Here is a 23692-nt window from a genome sequence, read left to right as displayed (position 1 = left end):
ACTATTCAATTATGACAGATTTTTAGTGGAAATTTTAAAAGCTTTTTACCGCGATACAAATTCTTATGAAATGAGAGAGTGAAAGATACGTATTATGCTGTTAGTCCCCAAAAATAAATGGTCGATCTCCGTTCACATCTGTACAGTGTTACAGTCGAACAATATTTCTTCGACAGTGTCGTGTAATGCCTGAGATCAGGAACTCGATTGCAGAGGGTATGAACAAGATCGTGCTACAGATTAATTAACTGGAGGCTCAGCCCTCTCTTCCTTTAGTAGGTCACTATTAGATTGTAGCTCTCTGTACGTATTGGCATAGCATTCTAAGAAACAACAAACCAATGAAATCAATAATCTAAGATACTAATAAATAACTCGAGGATTTTTATACGAAATAAAAATCGTCTGAGCTGAGATTTCAAGGAACGTAAGTCACATGAAAATGTCGTTCCTCTTTCAATAATTTTAATAAGTTGTACATAATATAATGGCAACTGCAAATGCTTTTAATGTCTTCACAGTTTCCTTTAGTTCACAATTCCCTGTCGATTGTCAATAACTGTAAAAATGAGGCGCAAGGCTCGAATACCAAGCTGTCCATTTTTGTTTACAAGCTGAGCGACGATTGGAAAGAGACGTAATCGGCTCTGTGAAAAAATACATATGTAAATTCATATTCCAGTTATTATACAGGTGTCCCACAATTATTTTAACAGCCGAAAATGAGGGGTAGCTGAGGTCATTTGAAGTAACTTTTTCCTTTGCGAAAATGCAATCCACGGCTTTGTTTACGAGTTATTAACGAAAAACACTGGCCAATGAGAGGTGACGGTGCGAGAGAGAGGGTCCGCGAGAGAGTCCGCAGCACCAGGCTTTGACAGAAGGTCGGGACGGACTCGAGCCGCGTTCGAAGTATTGAACAAGTCACGAAGCGAGAACTTTCCGGATTTTTTTTACTACATAACAGTGATATTTTTAAGAAAAACGCTGTTCACCTTTACTTTAGAACGTCTGAAGAATATTCACTAATTTTCGGACTCGAAATAATATGTAATTTAACCGTGACAGCCGTTTTAATTTTCTGGTGTGCATGACACCTTATGTGTACCATATGAAATTTTTATGCAAGGTGTACAGTGAAGATTAACAAAGTTCGTAAATGGTATTTTAATTTAAATAATTCCGTGTACGAACAGAATTCAACGAATGATTCGCAAAGCTGATTTAATAATAAATAATCGCGTTAAGGTACGTAAAGGATTTGTTTTTTAGAAAAATATGAAAAATATTATCGATAAGAAACTCACCCATTTAGTTGAGGATGCATTTGCTGACTCGTACGTACTGACCTCGTACAACGAACAGCTGATCCCAGGTCGATGACCGCAACATTCGAGGGATACTGTCGGCGGAACCTCTGGTATGGTTATTTGCGAAGTTCACTTACACTGCACTGTCACCAAACACTAATCAGTTATTTAATCACTGATAATCCGAATCACTTGTGGATATTTAAGAAAGATCACTGAGACTCGTTCGCGGATAATCGTTTATTCGACGCGTTCGTTCGGAAGTCGACGTTTCACTGCCGAAAAATTCGGGCCCTGACTGTGGGTCCTTGTTGTTCGTCGTTCAGCCGTCCTAGGAAATGACACTCGATACCACTTTCTTCGCACGGCCATTAATTACGTTCTAAGAGCGCAGGGTGACAGCGGGTCGAACACAGTTTACGTCTCGGCATATCTTGTTTATTTCATTTGGCGGTACCCTGCGCTTCGAAGAAAATGGTATCGGGGGTTATTTCCTCGGACGGCCGAAAGACGAACGACAAGGGCCCACGGTCGAGGCCTCGATTTTTTGGCAGTGAAACGTCGACTGCCGAACGAACACGTCGAATAAACGATTATCCGCGAACGAGTCTCACTGATCTTTCTTAATATCCACAAGTGATTCGGATTATCAGTGATTAATTAACTCATCAGTGTTTGGTGACAGTGCAGTGAAAGATCAGTTGTACGTTGTACAAGGTCAGTACCCTTCGACATCGTAAATTTCAGCCAGCAAATGCATCCTCAACTAAATGGGTGAGTTTTTTACTGATAATATTTTTCATATCTCTCTAATAAACAAATCCTTTACGTCCCTTATTTATTATTAAATCAGCTTTGCAAATCATTCGTTAATCTTCACTGTACACCTTGCATACAAATTTCATATGGTACACACGAGGTGTCATGCACACCAGAAAATTAAGACGGCTGTCACGGTTAAACTTCATATTATTTCGGGTCCGAAAAATTAGTAAATATTCTTCAGACGTTCTAAAGGAAAGGTGAACAGCGTTTTTCTTAAAAATATCACTGTTACGTAGTAAAAAAAATCCGGAAAGTTCTCGCCTTGTGACTTGTTCAATACTTCGAACGCGGCTCGAGTCCGTCCCGACCTTCTGTTAAAGCCTCGTGCTGCGGACTCTCTCGCGGACCCTCTCCCTCGCACCGTCACCTCTCATTGGCCAGTGTTTTTCGTTAATAACTCGTAAACAAAGCCCCAGATTGCATTTTCGCAAAGGAAAAAGTTACTTCAAATGACTTCAGCTACCCCTCATTTTCGGCTGTTAAAATAATTGTGAGACACCCTGTATAATCGTGAAGCTGCTGTCAAAGCAATGTTTAAGACCGGAGTACATATATCATCGATTACGCAGCAATTTTCTCCAATAGAAAATTCTAAAATGTTTCAAATTCTTTAACTTCTTAGCTGGGGACGACGTGTATACACGTCATAAGGAAATGGCAATTGTATATCTTGCAACAAAAATACTTCTCCTACGATTTGAATTAAAATGCTTGTGAAACGTATTCACAAATTTCGCACATTTTAGAATAATTCTAGAACATCTTGTCGAAAGAAACTGTAACCAGTATGATCGATAAATTGATTTTAAAAAAAATAGATCGATGCAGCTAAGTGGTTAATACGTGTCACAAAAATTGAAACAACAAGAAAGATGCGCTTGTTGCAACACAAAGAACTACCATTTCTCCGCAACGAATATACATTTTTGTGAAATATGCATAAAATCCATAGTCTACGGAAATACATCCATATTTACAGAAATATGTGGACGCGTCAGAGGCCAATCGGTGTACATTCATTGATCTTAAACTTGAGATAAATAATGATTTTGCAAATTATAGCCGTAAAAAAATATAACAATGTTACTACTGACACTAATAATGCAAAGCACAATTTTTATTATAAGATGTTATACAAATTAACTTTAACCAAAAGACAAACAAAAGAGAAATGTCAAAGTTCGTTGTTTAACCCTTAAATGCATGATTTTTTGTTTTGAATTTTAAAAAATCGTTTTTTATAGGAATGTAGTCATAGGTTAAATAAGTCATAAATAAAAAAATCTGGGTAATAATATTGAGTATTTATTTTGAAAAAAAGTTGTATGTAAACTTTTGGCAACAATATGCGTTTATTACTCAAATTATTGTAGACGTAAACAAATGGTCATGTATTTATATTATCTATTAGTATAGGAATTTTCACATTATTTATAAATGAAATGCAGCAAAGCAATTGCGATTTTTGTTGTGACACAAAGCAACCTTGCATTTGATGCACTCAGTCCGTGAAACTCGAAAAAAGAAAATATCTCTCCAAGTAACACATCGAAGGTTATCACCCACCACATTCAAATGTCAAAAAACGTATAACTTACTCGCCAAAAGTAATGTCAAGTCTTTTATTTCACACATGGTCTATTGTCTATTGTTATCAACGTGTGTTCGGAAACCCACATACTCAGGTTTTTCAATTAAATTAACACGTTCCGTGCCGAGCTTTTTTTACTCGAATCTTCACACTTTGATATTTTACTAAAACTTGATGTATTACGTGCAATTATTAATTCTCGTACACATAACAACGTAACAAAAACTTATCAACGCCCATTCTTGCGGTGGAAATTGATTCTTCGGTTCTAAATTTCTTGTAAACAATTTGTTCAGTTCACTAAGTAAACATGCAAGCGTGTACCATCGATGGTACACGTGACACGGAACGTGTTAAGTGGAACTGGAATGTAGACAATTGGCAACAATATGCATTTAAGGGTTAAAAAGTAAACAATTTCCTCTGAACTGAATTTCGTTTAGTCATTCCACGATCGCGATTGTTACCTATTGCTTATTTATAAAGGAATCGACTATATTGATTCATCGACAGAAAGATCCTACGATAAAGATGTGTTTGCACTGCGTAACTCATTTTCAAAGAAAGGTGGATTTGCACCGATTGGTTTCTGAATGTGTATTGTTTTCTTTGTAGAGTATAATACGATAATAGCCAGAGAACACAGAAATAGGTTATTTGTTTTATTTCAAGCTCGGTTTTCGTTCAATTAACTGGGGCCTCCCGCACATACGTTATTTTCATCGGTATCTGAAACGGCGTTTGTGCCAATTTCCTCCTTTTGCTAACATTTCATTGATTTCCGATCGATGTATTTAAGGAGAAGCCAGATTCTTAAAGCGGAGAGCCTTAAACCTTCCCCTCGGCGTTTCTCGATCAAAGATTTTCACCGTCCCGATTCCTAATTGCTAATTCAACGCCGTGATAATGGATGCGATTAAACGTGAACTCTGATCGCGCAGGCATTGGTCTTCGTTTCTTGATTAACGATCGGCCACTTCGAGGTCTTCGGTCCTGTTACCATTTCGATACGAATAATTACACATCGCCAACCAGCAGATCGTCCACGGAAACGTTGCCTTCGTTCTGAGAAAATTGAATTCTCCCGATCGTGGTTTGCTCTCAATAAGTGAAACTTACTGATCAATAATACATAACACTGTCGGATTCGGCTCGTACGTCGAGAAACTGTCGAGCGGTACTCCTCTGATTGCCTTTTTCCCTTTTCCGCAATTCATGTAGCTTATTTGAAGAATCGAGTAACTCTTCGTTGTCGGCTCCTTCTTTTTCTTTTTATTTAAGCTAGAAACTCCTCGCAGGGTTATTAGGATATTACGGACTCCTTAGGGTTATTCTTGCGAATGTGTTATTTGTTTGAGAAGTCCCGAATTCGAGCAAGTTTTGCGAGCAGGAATGCTAAATTCAGGATGAATATTGTAGGAACAATAAAGATCACGATAAATAATGAAAATAAATTATGCTATAGGTAATCGTAACTTTCGAAGCTTGAGATATTGATATATTTTTGTGTATTATTTTGCAACAGTTTCTTGTAGAAAGGCGCGTTGTATACGTGTTAAAAGCAGCCTTAATAATTTGCGTTCAAAGTGAAGACGGCAGCGAGCGAAGTTCTTTCAGTTTTTAACATGTTAAATATTTCACGAAACTCTTTTTATCAGCAACAACGCTATTTTGTACTACACGTGTAGCCATTTAAATTCGTACCACTTACGTTTGTTAAAAACAGCTGTATCAGGAGAGAAGTACGAATGACAGAAAGTAAAAAAATAATCACCTAAACTTCGAATGTTTTCATTATTTTTTATGCGGTAAAGCTTCTATCACTAATTATAAGAATATATAATACATTACAATTATAAGAATAAGTATTGTAGGAATAAACGTGATGTTAAGTATGATATATACAATTTTTGTTGCTATAATAGGAATAAGAAAACGATTTTTAACACGTTCCGTGCCACGTGTACCATCGATGGTACACGCTTGCATGTTTACTTAGTGAACTGAACAAATTGTTTACAAGAAATTTAGAACCGAAGAATCAATTTCCACCGCAAGAATGGGCGTTGATAAGTTTTTGTTACGTTCTTATGTGTACGAGAATTAATAATTGCACGTAATACATCAAGTTTTAGTAAAATATCAAAGTGTGAAGATTCGAGTAAAAAAAGCTCGGCACGGAACGTGTTAATGCTTTTCTCTAAAGAAAATTGATTGGAGGTTGAGGGAACTGATTCCATTATAATGTAAATTGAAACTGTCGCAAGACGATAATAATCTCTGATTCCCAAAAATGAGACTCGGAGAAAGGTGTCTTGATCGTTCTAAGAGTTTGCCCCAATTGATTCTACAGAGAACGTGCTAAAGCGATATAGGACCATTATTCTATCATATTCGTTTCCAATTTGCGGGACGGAGAATAGTTACAAGGACTCAGATCAGGTGAACGCTGCGGGTAACCAAACTGTAAACCACCTATCGGAGCTAAAAACTCGTGTACATCGATGACCAGTGCATCTGAACCTAAACCGCTGCATTTTCCATTGTACTTGATAGCGTCCATTTCTCCCGATCGTTTCCGTAGATGTTTACGTAATATGCAGAGTGACACGTTTAAATGATTACATCTGTCCGGAATTATTTGTTAATCCACAGACACGCTAGCTTTTTCTCGATTTTATTTAGTTTTTTATGGATTGCGGATTTTATGCATTTACGACGAAAATGAATAGATGAAATAAAAAGCTTGTAACGGTATTAGAAGAATTTAAGAATATTTTTATGTTACGAAGAAATTATTAAGATTATTAAAGGACATTTGAATTGAACTTACAATTACCTTGGACAATTTTCATTTTGCATTAAGATCCGTAAAAGTTTCGTTAAGTATGCGTCGTATATTGGAAAGTGCAAAGCGCTCGACAACGAGATAAGCTTCCATGTAAGAATAAATTGGAGATGGATAAGAAAAAAGTTCCAATACGCGAGTGCATGTCCAAGAAAATGGATCGCTCGTCGAGCACACATGAAGTTGAATACGGTTTGCATACTGTATACATGCCTGTAACGTAATACACTTTTTTTACTGGTGGTTAAGTTAGAAGGCCTTTTTTGCTTATCAATCGATACAAATTCAAGACAAAGATTCGAATCACGGTAAACGTTCCTTAAACTAAATGATACACTGACAGAACTGGAAACTAGTGTATTAGTTATATAATAATATAATGACGATTATTACATACATAATTTACGCTAATATAGTGTACATTAGTTATGTAATCATCTGTGGAAGATATTAACTTGCGAAACTTACATTAATCTTGTACTCTTGAACATCTCCTTAACACTAAACCCATCATCAATGTTCCCCATTTTTATCACGATATGTGCTTGAATGAAGGAATATATTCACTAATTTCCTATGAAAGAGCCTTTGTAATTTCAGCAACATTATACTAATTTTAATATTATGCTATAATATATTAATTATAATATATTATATTATATATATATATATATATATATATATATATATATATATATATATTATATTATATTTATATATTACATTCTTTCTTTTAAAATTGTTGAAATTATAAAGATACGATGATATTATATAGAAAATTATGTATATATATATATATATATATTATATATAGAAAATATATAGAAAATTATTGAATACATTTCTCATTCGAGTACGTGCTATGATAAAAATTTTGAAAAGTGAAGATAAATTCAGTTTTGTCGTTCATATAAAGCGACACGCGTTAATCATCTCTGAAGCTTAGCATATTAGTATTAAGATTGAGCAATAAATTAACATCCAATAAACTGTTCCCAAAATAGGATTTTTATCGTCAAAATTGAATAAGATGTTTAGGTGACTAGCGCTGAGTGTCCTTCAGCGAACTGTAGAGAGATTCGAGGGGAAACCCAGAAATTCGAACTGGATAATCCTGGGACCTAATGAGTTCTATCTACGAGTTTAGAGACCTAGTGAAAAGAGGAGTTTGTGCTAGCGGTGTGTTCGAAAGTGCTTGTTCTTTGGAATGACTTTCCACGTACACACGCGGGCGGAAAGTTATTTAGAGGAATGGCGGGTGTCGCGACTTCTCAATCGCCTTTGCCCCAACGGAGGACTGGAAACTCGATTTATCCGTGGAACAATTGTTACCGGGATTGCGTCTGACCGTCTATCAGTCGCATGTGGTGGGAGCAAACGCTTGGCTGCACTTTAATGAGCTCGAACGTACTTTGCCGAGAGGCGAGCTTCTTTTTGAATGAGGGGCGGGTTGGTAAAGGGGCCAAGCCAAACCAATTATTCAGTTGATCTACCAACCGTTAATGCGACCTGTTGGAGTCCACGTTATCTCGGCGGAACTCATTTTTCAATTTCCGTATGAATTTGTATATAGATTGCTACGGGAAAACAATCTCTGCCTGCCGTACACCGGCGAAAGTAAAAAAACTGATTCCGCAGCGTTAGCCGCAGCTTCCTTATCTCTTTACGGTATTTCCTGGCTTATGCTTCTCTCTCTTCTTCGCAGACTTGAACATTCGCTTTGCCCTGTTTCGACGGTAAACGCAGTATTCGAGCACGATTTCTATGGACATCTATATTTCATATTGTTATTGATTATGTTGTGGCCTGGGGGTTCTATGTTTATTACTATATTTATATTTATATTTACATAAATATATTTACTTTATACCTGTGCCTGTAGAAATATTTTTATTTTGTATTTATATTTACATAAATATATCTACTTTACACTTGTGCCTGTAGAGATATTTTTATTTTGTATTTATATTTACATAAATATATCTACTTTATTCTTGTGCCTGTACAGATATTTTTATTTTGTATTTATATTTACATCAATATTTCTACTTTATATATATATATATTACTACTTTATATCTATATTTATGCAAATATTACTGTTTATATTTACATAAATATTTCTACTTTATATATGTATATATATATAATTATATAAATATTACTATCTAAATATGCCACTTAATTTTATTTGTCTTATAGTCAACGAAGACGTTTCTTTCCTCGTTTTAGCTCTAATAAAATTAACATTAAGCCTATCATGACGTGTCCGGTCAAGATGGCCGGTTTCACAATTTTTATTTTAAATTTGTTGGATTTATAAAGACTTTTTCGTAGAAACTAGTTGAATAAATATTATAAGTCAAGCGTATGTTATAATAAAAATGGCGGAGATTTTAAATAAATTCAGTCTTCTTTTTCTTGCAAAGTACTTTTTACCAAAATAATAGATTGTGTAATTGTTTTAAACCACTGCCGCTAATGAAAGAAAGCAATGGCGATTAGATTACATTTATTACGAAATTGCGGATCTCTGTACAAATTTTTGTAATGGATTTTATATAAAGACCAAGAAGAGAAGCAAAAGATTCTTTTCTAGTTTGAGAAATGGTGTTTACGATGAAATCGAAGTAAGAATATTACACATACGGGTGACACTAATTTTTGACCAATTTTAAGAATTCATTTTCATTGTAACATATTCGAACGATCACAATTTAATTAGGATGTCTCGGATACAAAAGCGTTCTAATGTCATCCACTATGATCAATTTTAACTTTCTAGTTTCGGTTTCATTGCTTAAATTGTTTTGACGTTATGGGAATTTTAGGGGTTGTTTTTCGGCGCTTAACACGTTCCGTGCCACGTGTACCATCGATGGTACACGCTTGCACGTTTACTTAGTGAACTGAACAAATTGTTTACAAGAAATTTAGAACCGAAGAATCAATTTCCACCGCAAGAATGGGCGTTGATAAGTTTTTGTTACGTTGTTATGTGTACGAGAATTAATAATTGCACGTAATACATCAAGTTTTAGTAAAATATCAAAGTGTGAAGATTCGAGTAAAAAAAGCTCGGCACGGAACGTGTTAACGTGTTAATTTTCATTAGTAAAGACACATGATTGTGTTTCATAGATTTCTGCATGCCGCGAACAATCGTCGTACACGCACAAATAAAATTGTGTGTTAGTACTACTATTTACTTTAAGCTGCATTTGAACTGCGGATGCTTCGTGGTAACGGAAACGTGAGGATGTTGTGCAAAGAAAAACAGTTGGAGGGTGCGTCAGAATTTTCTTGGAGATTCCCATCCCTTAGACAGTACTTTCCATTATAACTGTAAATAAATTAAAGAGCTTCAGAACGAGCGATTCTTATTTACCATTGCATCCTTTATTTAGCCCGAAGTTATATCTGTACTGCTGATTTATGCGTCGCTAGAATTTTTGTATTTTCTTTGCGGTGGAGGTCATTCTTTCGCGTATGACTGCCACCACGGGATATATTTCATACTGTATCACCAAACTATCCTTTAATATACGACGTTACTCACCTTTTCTATCATGGCGAGCGTAGAATATTTCGGGGTAGAATGGTTTCGCTATATTATCTGCAGAAAGCCTTCAAAAGAGTGATGGTCCATAGGCTTAGAGGTATTATACACATTTTATCTATTAAATGAAACTAAACATTTTGCGGAAATTTATATGCGCGGTCAATTGGAAGATAGTTTCTTTTAAATAGTTATACGGATCCACAGTTTTGTTGCTAAATACTTTTTTAAAATGCTTTAATGACGTGAGTGGTCGATCAAAAACTGTTGAAAACTTCGATATAGAAAATAATATAACCAGATACGAAATATGTAAATTATCAGTAATTTTTATATACAATATTAAGATTTAATTTTCTACATTTCTACTCCGTGAAAGCGTAAACTCGATTCCTATATTATATAATCGCTTTCTTAGTTGAAAATCGAGAAAGAATGGAAAAAGTACCATTACATATTCACGGAATCGTGATATCCTGATTCACTTATTAAAATGAACTGTTTCAAATATTTCATCACGCTATGTTTATAGAATACACATGTATTTTTATAAATGCACCCAGTGTAATATGTCTACATTTGATCATTTATAAATAAATACGAAAATATGATAACATTGAGTATTGAAAAAATGTTTCAAATAAAAGCTAAATTGCTTCATATTGGTTCGAGATCTGATTGAAATTCCTCCTTCATGCAATTACATATTCATCTAAACCCGCTTAACTTGAGCAGTCAATCTTTGCAAGAGAGAAAGACGTTTCTTGAAACATTTCTTATATGTTTCTGAAGTCAACTTCTTATTAGATCAACTTACAGTTGAAACATAAAAAAAGATACAGCATCGGGAAGTACAAGTAAAATAATTTTACCATCGTTTCTAAAACTGTCATTTTTAACCTTAATAGTTCATTCTCAATTTTTATTTTAAATATCTCAAATTTTCCAAGAAGTTTCCCATAAAGTCACAGTTATCAGTAGACTGCGAATTTTACGTATTTATAAGAAAAGTGAGTAGTTGCAACCCTGACACTATTAGAAGAATTCAACAATTTCGTTATATTATTTATAACTTATTGAAATTATTCAAGACAGGAATAAATGTCTATGCATTTCCTGTTTACTACATGCGATGCGCAACATTTTTATTTCGCACGAAGATCCGCAGTCTAGTTATCAGTAATCTATTAGGTCTACCGGAATGTTCTGTCTGATAATGTCATTGCAAATTTCAATAGATACGCACATATTCATTTGAGACATATATTTTTGAAATGTGATGCTCACAAATTGCCATCACGCTGGCAAGAGGTCATAAGTGACGACGGGAATTATATTGTACAATAAATATTACTAAATTTATGAAAAATCTATTATTTCCTTTCATTTCTTAAACGGACAGAACTTTCCGGTAGACCTAATACCTTTTTCAAAAGAGCAGTTTTTCTTTAGTCAATTATTCTTTATTCTTTAAATTTAATTTAAATTATTTTCGATTATTTATTTGTACTTCAGTTTATGTCGTGACGTTTTCACTGCATCATCTCGCATTCTCAAGCATGTTTACGCATATGCACAGCACGACTACAAAATATGGGAGAGCAAGTCACGACTAGAAATTTTGCAGCGGGAATTCTGGAGGCCAAGATCCTGCTGCGAGTTCGATAACGCACATTATCATTTATCGGAAGTGTCAGAGGCATGCGAATACGACGCAGCAGCATTCGCGTTCTTCCTTACAACCCGTTGGAGCATAATTCTTCGATATATTGCAGTTTCGAACCATTCAGAGATATTGTTCGGTACGATGGTGTTGCTCGCAAAACGGTTCTATGATCGAGGTAATATACCCATCCATGTTTCATGAATAGTCGCGTTTCTTAGTTCGATTGTCGGACATCTTCAGGAAATTGGAATCTTCGAAACTGGCTACAACGAGTATGTAACTGACTTTATTATCGTACATCTTTCCAGAATCGAAAATTAATACAGTTATTTGAGCCGTTTATTTTGAAAGTGGCATAAGTCACTTTGTTTTGAAGTCGATATATTAAATATATCGATTAAATTTTAAGGGTTTGCGTTTTAACACGTTTCAAAATACGGATGCTAACTTTCGAGAAGATTTACTTGTATTTGTTATCTCAGGATACTGATAATTTAATCAGTATAAATAATTTCGTACAAACATTAAAAAATCACTACTTTTCATTACGGTAAAGTGACTTATGCCACTTTCGAAATAAACGGCTCATTTCTGGCACCATAAACGTCGTTCGATATCGTCAAAAGTCTGCATTACTTTACGATATTTCTTAACGAAATCTTAAATGGCAACTTTTTCTAAGCATTAGAAATATTTTCCTCAAACAAATTAAATCAAAATTAAAAAATCAAATCAAGATTAAATGTATAATATATTCTTAAATAACCTGCATTGACGAAAATGGCAAAAGATGCGTCGGCTTGTTTTTGCTCCAGATTCGTCAGAAAAAGTTATATCGAAATCAATGACCCAACGATTGCGACTTCTCCTTGTCAGCGTAAAACACTCGAACCGGTTCCGTGGGAATTATATTCAGTAGTTCGATGCATTTCTACGTCTTCTACGGTAAAAGTCGATCAAAATGTCTAAAAACATTTTAAACAAATGTTTGCACAAACGCAGCTCGTTAATTTTCCCGTTGATTCAGTGAACGAGTAAAATTTGTAATTAGTAAAGTTGATTCTGTGTGACATACTTTCGTCGGACGGTATTTGCCGAGAAAAAGGAGATCACCGGCAAGAGATTGTGTTCCTTTATCGGTCAATGTGAATTGTGTTGCATACAGGAAATTGTCCGGCACGTACATATGTAAACGTCATCGTAGTCTAGCGGAGAAAACTGGGATTCCGTGCTTGAAATCGCGATCTTCATTCTCTTGTTTTGTATCCAGGGTAAAGCGTTATTTATTCTTCACCGGTGAATTGCCAAGGTAGCATTTTCGCGTGTGTGCCGCCGAGGCCGGGTAACCGTGTACACAGCCGGTTTGCGGTCGTATAGCTTTTTGCATTGTGGTTTGCATTTCACCGCCGCTTTTACCCTCTGTTTTCCAACCTTTTTATCTCTGTGATCCGCGGCGGATAGTATTTGGCCGAATAACCGAGCGATAAGTGGCGTTTAATCGGCTTAAATTCGGCTGTTTGCTTTCGACGATTATCAAGCCCTAAGCTGTAATCCGTTATCAGTCAAGTTTCCATAAACTTGAACTTCGTACATATTCCTCTAAGCACTGTTACATTATTGTCGGATGTAATACAGGGTGAATACGGAAATCATTCATTTAATTGAATACTGATATACATTGTGCATATATATATATATATATATATATATATATATATGCGATTATATATATATATATATATAATCGCAATATTTTTGAAGAGAAACATCCTAAATCATAGAATACAAATTCACCGACTTTTTGTTCATCGACGATACTCCGATCATTTTTATATTGATTACGATTTCTTTGTTAATAATCATAGTTCTCGTTTTTTAATAATTTGCAACAAGAAGAAGGAATATTACTTTCGTTACGAATCCTGTGTATAAGTTGAACTTTTTAACACATAGCCATTGTATACATATTTTCGTACAGTGACTCGCATTAATATTCGGACACGATATTGTTACAAGAATTATTGCACCTTTTTATTGTTTATGATAGCATTATTGAATCAATAGTTTTCTCATATAATAAAGCACTTCTTAAAGTAAGTAGAAACATAAATTTTGTTTATTTATTGCGCATGTCCTTTTGTATAATAAGCGATAAACAAGATTGTGACAAAATTTAACGTCGCAAAAATATTCGGACAGTGAATGAATTACATTAATTTTATATAAAATGAAAATCTTTTTAATCATGTTATCGTAATATTAATATTTTGTCGGTTGACCCTTTTGTTTTATTACTTCATGTAATCGCTTGGGCATGTTACGGATGATTTTATTCAAATAATCCGGTGAAATCCGTTTCCATTCGTTTAACAAACGTTATTTTATCTCTGTTGTTGTCTTTGTAGGTGTACGAATTTTGCGGTCCAATTGATCCCATAAATTTGCAATTGGATTTAAATCAAGCGATATTGAGGAGGAGGATGCAGTGCTTTTGGACAATTGTTTAATAAATATTATATTATGGACAAAATGAAGTATTTGAACATTTTTTTAGAAAAATTTAATTACGAGTGCTATAAATATGGATATATGTACAGTTTTAAGTTTTATCAGGACAATGATCCTGAACACAAGGCCAGAATTGTACAGAAATATTTATTATACAATTGTCCAAAAGTACATTCTCTTCCTCAATCGTCAGATTTAAATCCAAATGAAAATTTATGGGATCAATTGGACCGCAAAATTCGTACAACACCTACAAAGACAACAACAGAGATAAAACAACGTTTGTTAGACGAATTGAAACGGATTTCGCCGGATTATTGAAATAAAATCATCTGTAATATTAATATTACGATAACATGATTAAAAAGATTTTCATTTTATATAAAATTAATGTAATTCATTCACTGTCCGAATATTTTTGCGACGTTAAATTTTGTCACAATCTTGTTTATCGGTTATTATACAAAAGAACATGTGCAATAAATAAACAAAATTTATGTTTCTACTTACTTTAAGAAGTGCTTTATTCTATGAGAAAATTATTGATTCAATAATACTATCATAAACAATAAAAAGGAGCAATAATTCTTCTAACAATATCGTGTCCGAATATTAATGCAAGTCACTGTACTTGTTTAACACTAAACTTACCGAACACTACTAAAGATGTCTGACTTGTGTTGCTTTATAAGGATTACAAGGCCAATTTTATTTAGACGTCTTGCTATTTTTCTTTACAATTTGTGTTCGAATTAAGAAATTTCTTTATAATTAGTATTCATTAGTCTCTCTGGTGTTGAATTTTAACGCTAGCATATTAAAACTCTAAAAATGATTAACCTGTGTTGTTTCGCAGGGACGACAAGACCGAACTTTTATATTTTACTTTCTCCATGTTTATCATAATTTGTGCTCGAATGAAGATATGCATTCAATAATTTTCTACGAAAGACTCTTCGTAATTTCAATAATGTCACAGTACAAAATATGAAACCGGTCATTTCGACCGGCACGATAGGTTTAATGTTACAGATGCTAAAACGAACTCTCGCTTAGATTGGTTAAATAATAACTAATAAAGAAAGAACTCTTCTTAATACACCCGCTACCGGAAAATTTAACTTTCCCACGTGCCAAAACAAATGATGTCCTAATATCGAACGTCCGATTCCCCTGAGAATCTCAACATCGCAATGCCCGATTCGCTCAGGAGCAAACGTGGCCACCAGAGATATCGAACGCGAGCTTACCTGTCGATAGAAATCGCCATTAATGTGAAGACGCTGGCACATATAGTGAGCACCGCAATGAACTGACAGATCTTGCAGTAGAGCGTGCCGAAAGGCCAGTGGCTGTTCAACATGTAGATATAATTGAACGTGACGTTCAGGGTGGACACCATAGCGTCCGCGATGCTGAGGTTCACCAAAAAGTAATTGGTCACGGTGCGCATCCTCTTATGCGCCAGAACAATCCAAATCACGATTAGATTGCCGCCGGTGGCAACGGTGATCATACCGGCGAATAGCAACGTCCAGATCATTTGCCTCCACCATGGCAGCTTAAATTGATTCCTCAGCTCCAGGTCCGTGACATTGGTGGTATTGTAATAAGTGTAGTTGTCCATCCACAAAGTGCTGTTCCAAGGATCGGGCGTGGTGTCCATAAAGACGTCGAGAGCCTGTATCGCTTCCATCACTCCGCCAATTGATTTAACAATTTCGAGCAATGCGTCAATTTTCACTTCACATACGTATCATTTGATACATCAATACTCCACGCAAAAATTATTTCAATCGCGCACTCCGCGATCAACGAAGACCCTATATATGTATACAGTTTCTATATACAGGGTGTTCCACAATTACTTTAACAGCCGAAAATGAGGGGTAGCTGAGGTCATTTGAAGTAACTTTTTCCTTTGCGAAAATGCAATCCGCGGCTTTGTTTACGAGTTATTAACGAAAAACACTGGCCAATGAGAGGTGACGGTGCGAGAGAGAGAGAGAGAGAGAGAGAGAGAGAGAGAGAGAGTCCGCAGCACGAGGCTTTGACAGATGGTCGGGACGGACTCGAGCCGCGTTCGAAGTATTGAACAAATCACGAAGCGAGAACTTTCGGGATTTGTTTTTTACTACGTAACAGTGATATTTTTAAGAAAAACGCTGTTCACCTTTACTTTAGAACGTCTGAAGAATATTTACAAATTTTTCGGACTCGAAATAATAAATAATTTAACCGTGACGGCCGTTTTAATTTTCTAGTGTGCATGACGCCTCGCGTGTAACATGTGAAATTTTTAAGCAAGGTGTACAGTGAAGATTAACAAAGTACGTAAATGATATTTTAATTTAAATAATTCCGTGTCCGAACACAGTTCGACGAATGATTCGGAAAGCTAATTTAATAAATAATAATCGTGTTAAAGAACGTAAGGGATATGTTTGTTAGAGAAATATGAAGAATATTATCAATAAGAAACTCACCCATTTAGTTGTAAATCCACTTCATGCACGGAAATGTGTGCAGGAGGATAGTGCATTGACCTCGTACAATGTATGATGAACTGCACAGCTGATCTGTATCCGACGGCGACGAACAGAAGGATGTCTCCGGGCAGGCAATTTCAACGTTTACTTTCACTGCATTATAACTAAACACTGATCACTTATCAATAATATTTATGGACCAACTTTCCTGGGTTAATATGTATGGCCCTGAAAAGAGCCGATTGTTTTATGCGACGCCTTCGAAGTTCATATCGTTAAGAACACATACCGCGTTGACGGGATAAACTGCGGAAGACTAGCACGATGGCTGACAATGTTCGCGTTCGATGGGAAACAGTTGAAATTCGCTCGTAGGAGAACGAAACACTGTCGGCCATCGTGCCAGTCTTCTGCAGTTCATCTCGACAACGCGGTACATATGTGTCGTTAACAGTGAGAACCGCGAACGCGTCGCATTAAAAAATCGGCTCTTTTCAGAGCTATACATATTAACCCAAGAAAGTTGGTCCATAAATGTTATTGATAAGTGATTAGTGTTTAGTAATAATGCAGTGAAAGTAAACGTTGAAATTGCCTGCCCGGAGACATCCTTCTGTTCGTCGCCGTCGGATACATGAAGTGGATTTTACAACTAAATGGGTGAGTTTCTTGTTGATAATATTCTTCATATTTCTCTAACAAACATATCCCTTACGTCCTTTAACACGATTATTATTTATTAAATTAGCTTTCCGAATCATTCGTCGAACTGTGTTCGGACACGGAATTATTTAAATTAAAATATCATTTACGTACTTTGTTAATCTTCACTGTACACCTTGCTTAAAAATTTCACATGTTACACACGAGGCGTCATGCACACTAGAAAATTAAAGCGGCCGTCACGGTTAAATTATTTATTATTTCGAGTCCGAAAAATTTGTAAATATTCTTCAGACGTTCTAAAGTAAAGGTGAACAGCGTTTTTCTTAAAAATATCACTGTTACGTAGTAAAAAAAAATCCCGACCATCTGTCGCCTCGTGCTGCGGACTCTCTCTCTCGCACCGTCACCTCTCATTGGCCAGTGTTTTTCGTTAATAACCCGTAAACAAAGCCGCGGATTGCATTTTCGCAAAGGAAAAAGTTACTTCAAATGACCTCAGCTACCCCTCATTTTCGGCTGTTAAAGTAATTGTGGAACACCCTGTAGTTTTATCATTCGAACAAACATTTGTTACGCGACAGTCTAAACGGATTCGAGATTCTGCGTAATTTCGATCGATGTTCTTTTCACCGTCCTTTCGTCCTCGTTCTCATTAGTAGCGAATTTCGTCGACGGTGCCATCAATTTCAATCCCGTGTCTTCATTTGTCCGTTATGATTTAATGGCCGCCACAGTGTCTCGGGGATGATCCTCTTTACTATTTCTGCAGCGGTGCAGACACAATAGTCGACGTTCGCTCTCTTGTCGTGTCCTGTCACCCCTAACGGCTTTCTTCCGGTCGCTTAAGCGACAACCAATTAGCCCTATTCGTGCACTCTTTCTCTTCTAGAAATTACTCTTCTCGAGAACCGTTCCAATGTACAACATCCTTCTTCGATCGGTCCCGGTTCGTAACCCAATAACATCAATCATTCGTAACAGCAGACCGACGAACAACATTCCAGGGACAACTTCTGCCGCGAGAAAAACAACACCTTCCCCATTGTTCCGGCCGCTCTTAAGACCCCGAGTTCCATGGATAATTACACCCGGAATAGTTCCGCCGGTATTGTCGAAGAAATCCTCGCCGGAATTCGCAGTAAGTTAAAGTCGACTTCCTTTCCCGTGTCCGATCGGCGAACATCTCGATCCAACGGGTAGCTTTTCCCTATATCTCGGTCTGCCCTTTTGTTCCTGTCTATCACGGCTGAGAATACTTTGGAGACCGGTGCGGTGATGAGCGCCAAGGCGGGAGCAGTTGCCCCGCTTCCGTTCTATATACCGTTTCGTACGTCTTTTTCTCCTCTCTGTCCCCTGTCCTCTCCCGCTGTCCCCTTTTTTCACCCTTCGCCAGGGGCTAGCGCTTCGCGTCAGTTTCCATTCCTCCCGCGTCCCGCCGTCCGTCCAGGATGTTAATGCACATTTCTCCCGCGTTTTCTTGCCCCTTCGAGAACGATAATCTCATCGACACCGTGTCCCCCCTCGAGTCCTTAATCAAAGAAACCGAGTCCGCTGCTTAACAGTCGGCTGTTCTCGCGCGCCCCTCCCCCACGAGATACGGTTTGCGCTTCGCTCGGTGTAACTGCTCCGAGAAATTCGAGGAACTTCCCATTGACTTCGAACCGACTGCGCGTAGAGCTAAACAGGTTTTAAAGAAGAGCCCCGTAGGAATTCGCGGATCACACCGCGTGTTCGACGATGTTCTGCAGCAAGTTCGCGAAACTTCGAGCTTCGAAGCGGGCAACTTCGAGAACCGCCACTGTCGCTGATCGAGCCGCGAATGTCGAACGTTGCAGCATCTTTACGACGACGAGTCCCGGTTGATTGATTACCGCCAGCGGCGTGACTGATCGAGATCACATGTCAATGGTCGCACGAAAATCGCTGGTCGATGAACGACGACCTCCTCCTCGGTGATAATCGCGTTCTGGTTGCCGGTGCGCCGGCGACACTCAGAAAATTATTTTCAGGTATTCATCGTTCGGAACGGGGACAAGGATGCCTCTGGCCGCAGCCACGGTCGTTTCCACGACGCTTCCGACAATCCTCATCGGAATCGGCGCCCCAGAATCGCGCCGGATACTTTTTCCTTTCGTTCGAGCGATCTACGCCGCAGCTAACGTTCCGTCACGTTTGCAATTTCTTCGGAAACGTTCTGCGGTCCGCTGGAACGAGCAACTCTGAAACAGAAATTACGAAAAATTGTTACCGTCTAATGTGTAGGAAGCTGTTGGTAGGCGGATGTTCGACTCGTCCGTGGGAATGAGTTTTGGCAAGTCTTTCGCTTGCTCCAAGAAAATCCAAGGTTTTATTGCCACCGGGATTGTCGAGTTTTCCTCGTTTACCGAAGATTTTTGTTGGAAACGATTTGGTGAGTTGTGGCATTCGCGTTGAATTGAGTTTAGTGATAAATGTACACTTATTGACAAAAGTTAAGAAACAACTTAATGGTTTGGTACATTTCGGTATATTCTCTATCTTCTAAAATACATAAGTTGGAACTAAAAATAGCATAACGAGATAGCATCTCATACATCGATGATCAATGAGTATTTTTCTCAAATATATCTTGTACAAGGGCCACGACTAAATTGAATCGAAGAAATAAGGCAAAAGCTGCGCGACATAAGTTAAGAAACATACATCGCTTAAGTTATGTAATCACTTTTAATGAAAAACAACGATGTGGATTTGAGGACTGCTTTGCATCTGCGTGGCATAGATTCAATTAATCGAACACGAAACTCAGTCGGAATCTCTGACCATATTTTCGTGATTGTTTCCATTAATTCTGCTTTATTGTTACATGACTGACTCATCATTAGAATTATAAAACGATTCGAAGAATATGGAATTGTTAAAACAGCACCACGAACTGGTAGACCGCGAAAAACAGATGAAAAGCTAGATCGACGAATTGCAAGACTTTCTAAGTCGAATCTATTTTACACTGCTTCTGAAATTAAAAATCAACTGTGTCCGGAAAACATTAGTAGCAGGACAATTAGCCGTCGTTTAGATGAAAATAATCTTTTTTCACGTAAAGCATGCAAGAAACCACTTGTGTCGAAGAAAAATAGAGCAGCTCGGTTGGAGTTTGCTAGAGAACACCCTGATTGGACTACTTAAGTGGTCAAAAATTTTATGGAGAAATGAGAATACGTTAAATCTGCTTGGAAACGACTCTAAAATGATACGCGACGCCCTACTGGACAACGATTTCATGTCAAATACCTAAAACCGACGGTAAAATTTGGTAGCGGCATTGTAATCGTGCGGGGTTGTTTCTCGCGTAACGGCTCCAGTCCATTAGTACAAATAAAAGAAACAATGGATAGAATTGTGTATCGTGACATCTTACAAAATCATATGCTATCATTTGCCAATGAAAAAACGCCATCAAGGTGGTTAACACGTTCCCTGCCGCGTGGGGCGTATACGCCCCACGCTGAACTTTCCGTTCATGCCATTTGGTATTATCATTGTAAAATGAAGAATTTTTTAAAAATTCATTATGCAGTCAATTATGGACATCTTAATACTATTGCTGATGCCCTCATTTAATCGTGGGGCGTATACGCCCCACGCGGCGTGATGGGCAATTTTTCTTTACTGTAACTTGTTTTAACTGCATTTCTCTTATTCCGATCAGTCATTTATTCGCGTGTCGTTGACACAATACTTACTGCTTCACTGAAGCTGGGATTGATTTATAGTTCTATAGTACTGTAAAAGTTGTAACATTCCGCGACAGTTGTGTGGATAAACCACACTTATGTTTGCCATGTTTTAACAAAGTTCATCGTAACATCCCTTTGTAATCGCATACAAACTTGAATTTAACTATAATGTTATATTTTAAACTAATATAGGCATGATAAAAAAAATTATATGTGAGGATGCAACTCGCTTGGCATAATAATGATCAGCCAGGTATTTGTTAAAGTAATTCCTAGAAAAATAAATTTATTGGTTTGCTGTGTTATGCATGTTAAACTATACAACCTTTCCTTGATAATTATGATTTTTGCACTATTTTAATTATTGTAAAGCATACGCCAGAAACAAAATAATACAAATGTAAAGCGTGGGGCGCATACGCCCCACGCGGCTTGAACGGAAAGTCTTCAAAAAACGGTCTGGCAGGGAACGTGTTAAGTTGGTTAAGACGTTTCTTGCAGAACAAAATATTAATGTAATCAAGTGGCCAAGTCAATCCCCGGACTTGAACCTAATTGAACATCTGTTTGATTACATTGGACGTCAGTTGGGAAGTTACTTTTTTAACGATAAAGCAGAATTAATGGAAACAATCGCGAAAATATGGTCAGAAATACCGACTGGTTTTGTGTTCGATTAATTGAATCTATGCCACGCAGATGCAATGCAGTCCTCAAATCCAAGGGTTCTCCAACATCTTATTAGACTGTTATGAAAACTACAGACATTGACACATCGTTGTTTTTCATTAAAAGTAATTATATAACTTAAGCGATGTATGTTTCTTAACTTATGTCGTGCAGCTTTTGCCTTATTTCTTCGATTCAATTTAGTTGTGGCCCTTATAACAAGTATGTTTGAGAAAAAAACTCATTGATCATTGATGTATGCGATGCTATCTAATTATGCTACTTTTAGTTCCAACTTATGTATTTTAGAAGATAGAGAATATACCGAAATGTACCAAACGATCACGTTGTTTCTTAACTTTTGTCAGTCAGTGTATAATCGAATCCATTCGTTAACACTAGGTTTACGGATCACTAATTTGTTAATTTACGATTATTCAAATCGTAAAGACACATTTATGCAAATATTGCAATAACACTCGTTAAAAATCGCAATAAGTATCTTATCTTTACTTTTATATATAAATTAATATAAAACAACCGCTTTAAAAGTTCTCAAAAAATCGAAGTAATTTAGTAATGGCTAATAAGATTACTGCAAGCGAAACGTACTGTCTATTGTTAATAGACTGCGGATCTTTATGCAAAATAAGAATTATCTAAAAGTTAGTTGTGTGGACCATAAATTGAATGAAAATGTCTTTCTTCTTTTAGTAATTGTAAGAAGTTAAAAATAACGTATCGATATCCTTCAATTCTTCTAATGTCTACACAGTTTTGAATTTCATTTATTCATTGTTTGCATAAATGCATAAAATTCTCTGTCTGTTTATTAATATTGTTTAGGTATTGACAACGCGTAGGTATAGTCCTCGATATAAAAGTTTCTTGCGACTTAATATCATTTACTCTGCAAGATTTTGTTCCGTATCCGTTGCAGATTAGAAATGCAAATTCTTTCATTTAAATTCAAAAAGAGAACAGCGATAGCTAACAAGTGGTGCCGAGTACTTAAAAATCACCGTGAGAAGCTTACCAACGAATATCGTGGGCGAGGGCAACTTAAAATAGTTACTTAAAATCGTAAATTTGAACTTTCTGTTGCCTGTGCAGCATACAAAAGTAATGAGAACGTGGAAGTTACTTGAATATTACTAATTATCAATAATTTAGTAATATCGTAAATATTACTAGATGTCACTAATTTAGGGATACCTTTACTATTATTAAATATGAGTGATATAAAAATATCGTCGATATTACCAAATATTAGTAATTTATAAATATCTTCGACATTATTAAATATCAGTACTTTAATCATTTCGTCGAAACAATTAAATGACAGTCATTTTTTTATATTAATAAATATCAACAATTTAGAAATATCGTCAACATTATTAAATACCATTAATTAGTAATTTCGTGAATATTACGAAATATCAGTAATTTACTAAAATTGTCGATATTACTAAATTGAAAACATAATGGAAGATATCGATACTGTAATATCAATTGTCTTCAACGAAGAACTATTAACTTAATAACTATATTGCAAATAGTAATTCAATAAATATATTGCAAATAATATAATTAATTTAATAAATATATTGCAAATAGTAATTCAATAAATATATTGCAAATAATATAATTAATTTAATAAATATATTGCAAATAGTAATTCAATAAATATATTGCAAATAATATAATTAATTTAATAAATATATTGCATTTTAAAAAATAGCTAGCAAAAATCGTACATCAATTCAATATTATGCCATCAAAAGATTTGATATATTCGAAGAAACGAACCACGCGAGTGAACCGCTAGAACCAGGTGAATTG

General features: G+C 36.2%; 1 protein-coding gene across 5 annotated transcripts in view; it reads right to left on the bottom strand.

Moving 5' to 3' along the window:
- Positions 1–23692, bottom strand: part of LOC117217656 (tachykinin-like peptides receptor 99D) — a 227025-nt gene that overhangs the window by 83587 nt on the left and 119746 nt on the right. For 2 of the 5 annotated variants that reach the window (XM_033465462.2, XM_033465430.2), the window contains exons 2-3: positions 18028–19681; positions 15558–16130 (exon numbers count right to left, since the gene is read on the bottom strand). In XM_033465462.2, coding sequence (XP_033321353.1) covers positions 15558–16003 — 446 coding nt within the window. In that variant the 5' untranslated portion in view covers positions 16004–16130; positions 18028–19681. Of the gene's footprint in view, positions 1–15557; positions 16150–18027; positions 19682–23692 lie in introns of all 5 variants that reach the window. The other 3 variants (XM_033465438.2, XM_033465454.2, XM_033465447.2) reach the window with 3 other exon arrangements.

This window comes from Megalopta genalis, chromosome 17 (assembly GCF_051020955.1).
Source record: "Megalopta genalis isolate 19385.01 chromosome 17, iyMegGena1_principal, whole genome shotgun sequence".
In the NCBI taxonomy this organism is placed as follows: domain Eukaryota; kingdom Metazoa; phylum Arthropoda; class Insecta; order Hymenoptera; family Halictidae; genus Megalopta; species Megalopta genalis.
The sequence above is the reverse complement of the archived record's forward strand: the minus strand, read 5'-3'. Positions and strand labels throughout refer to the sequence as shown.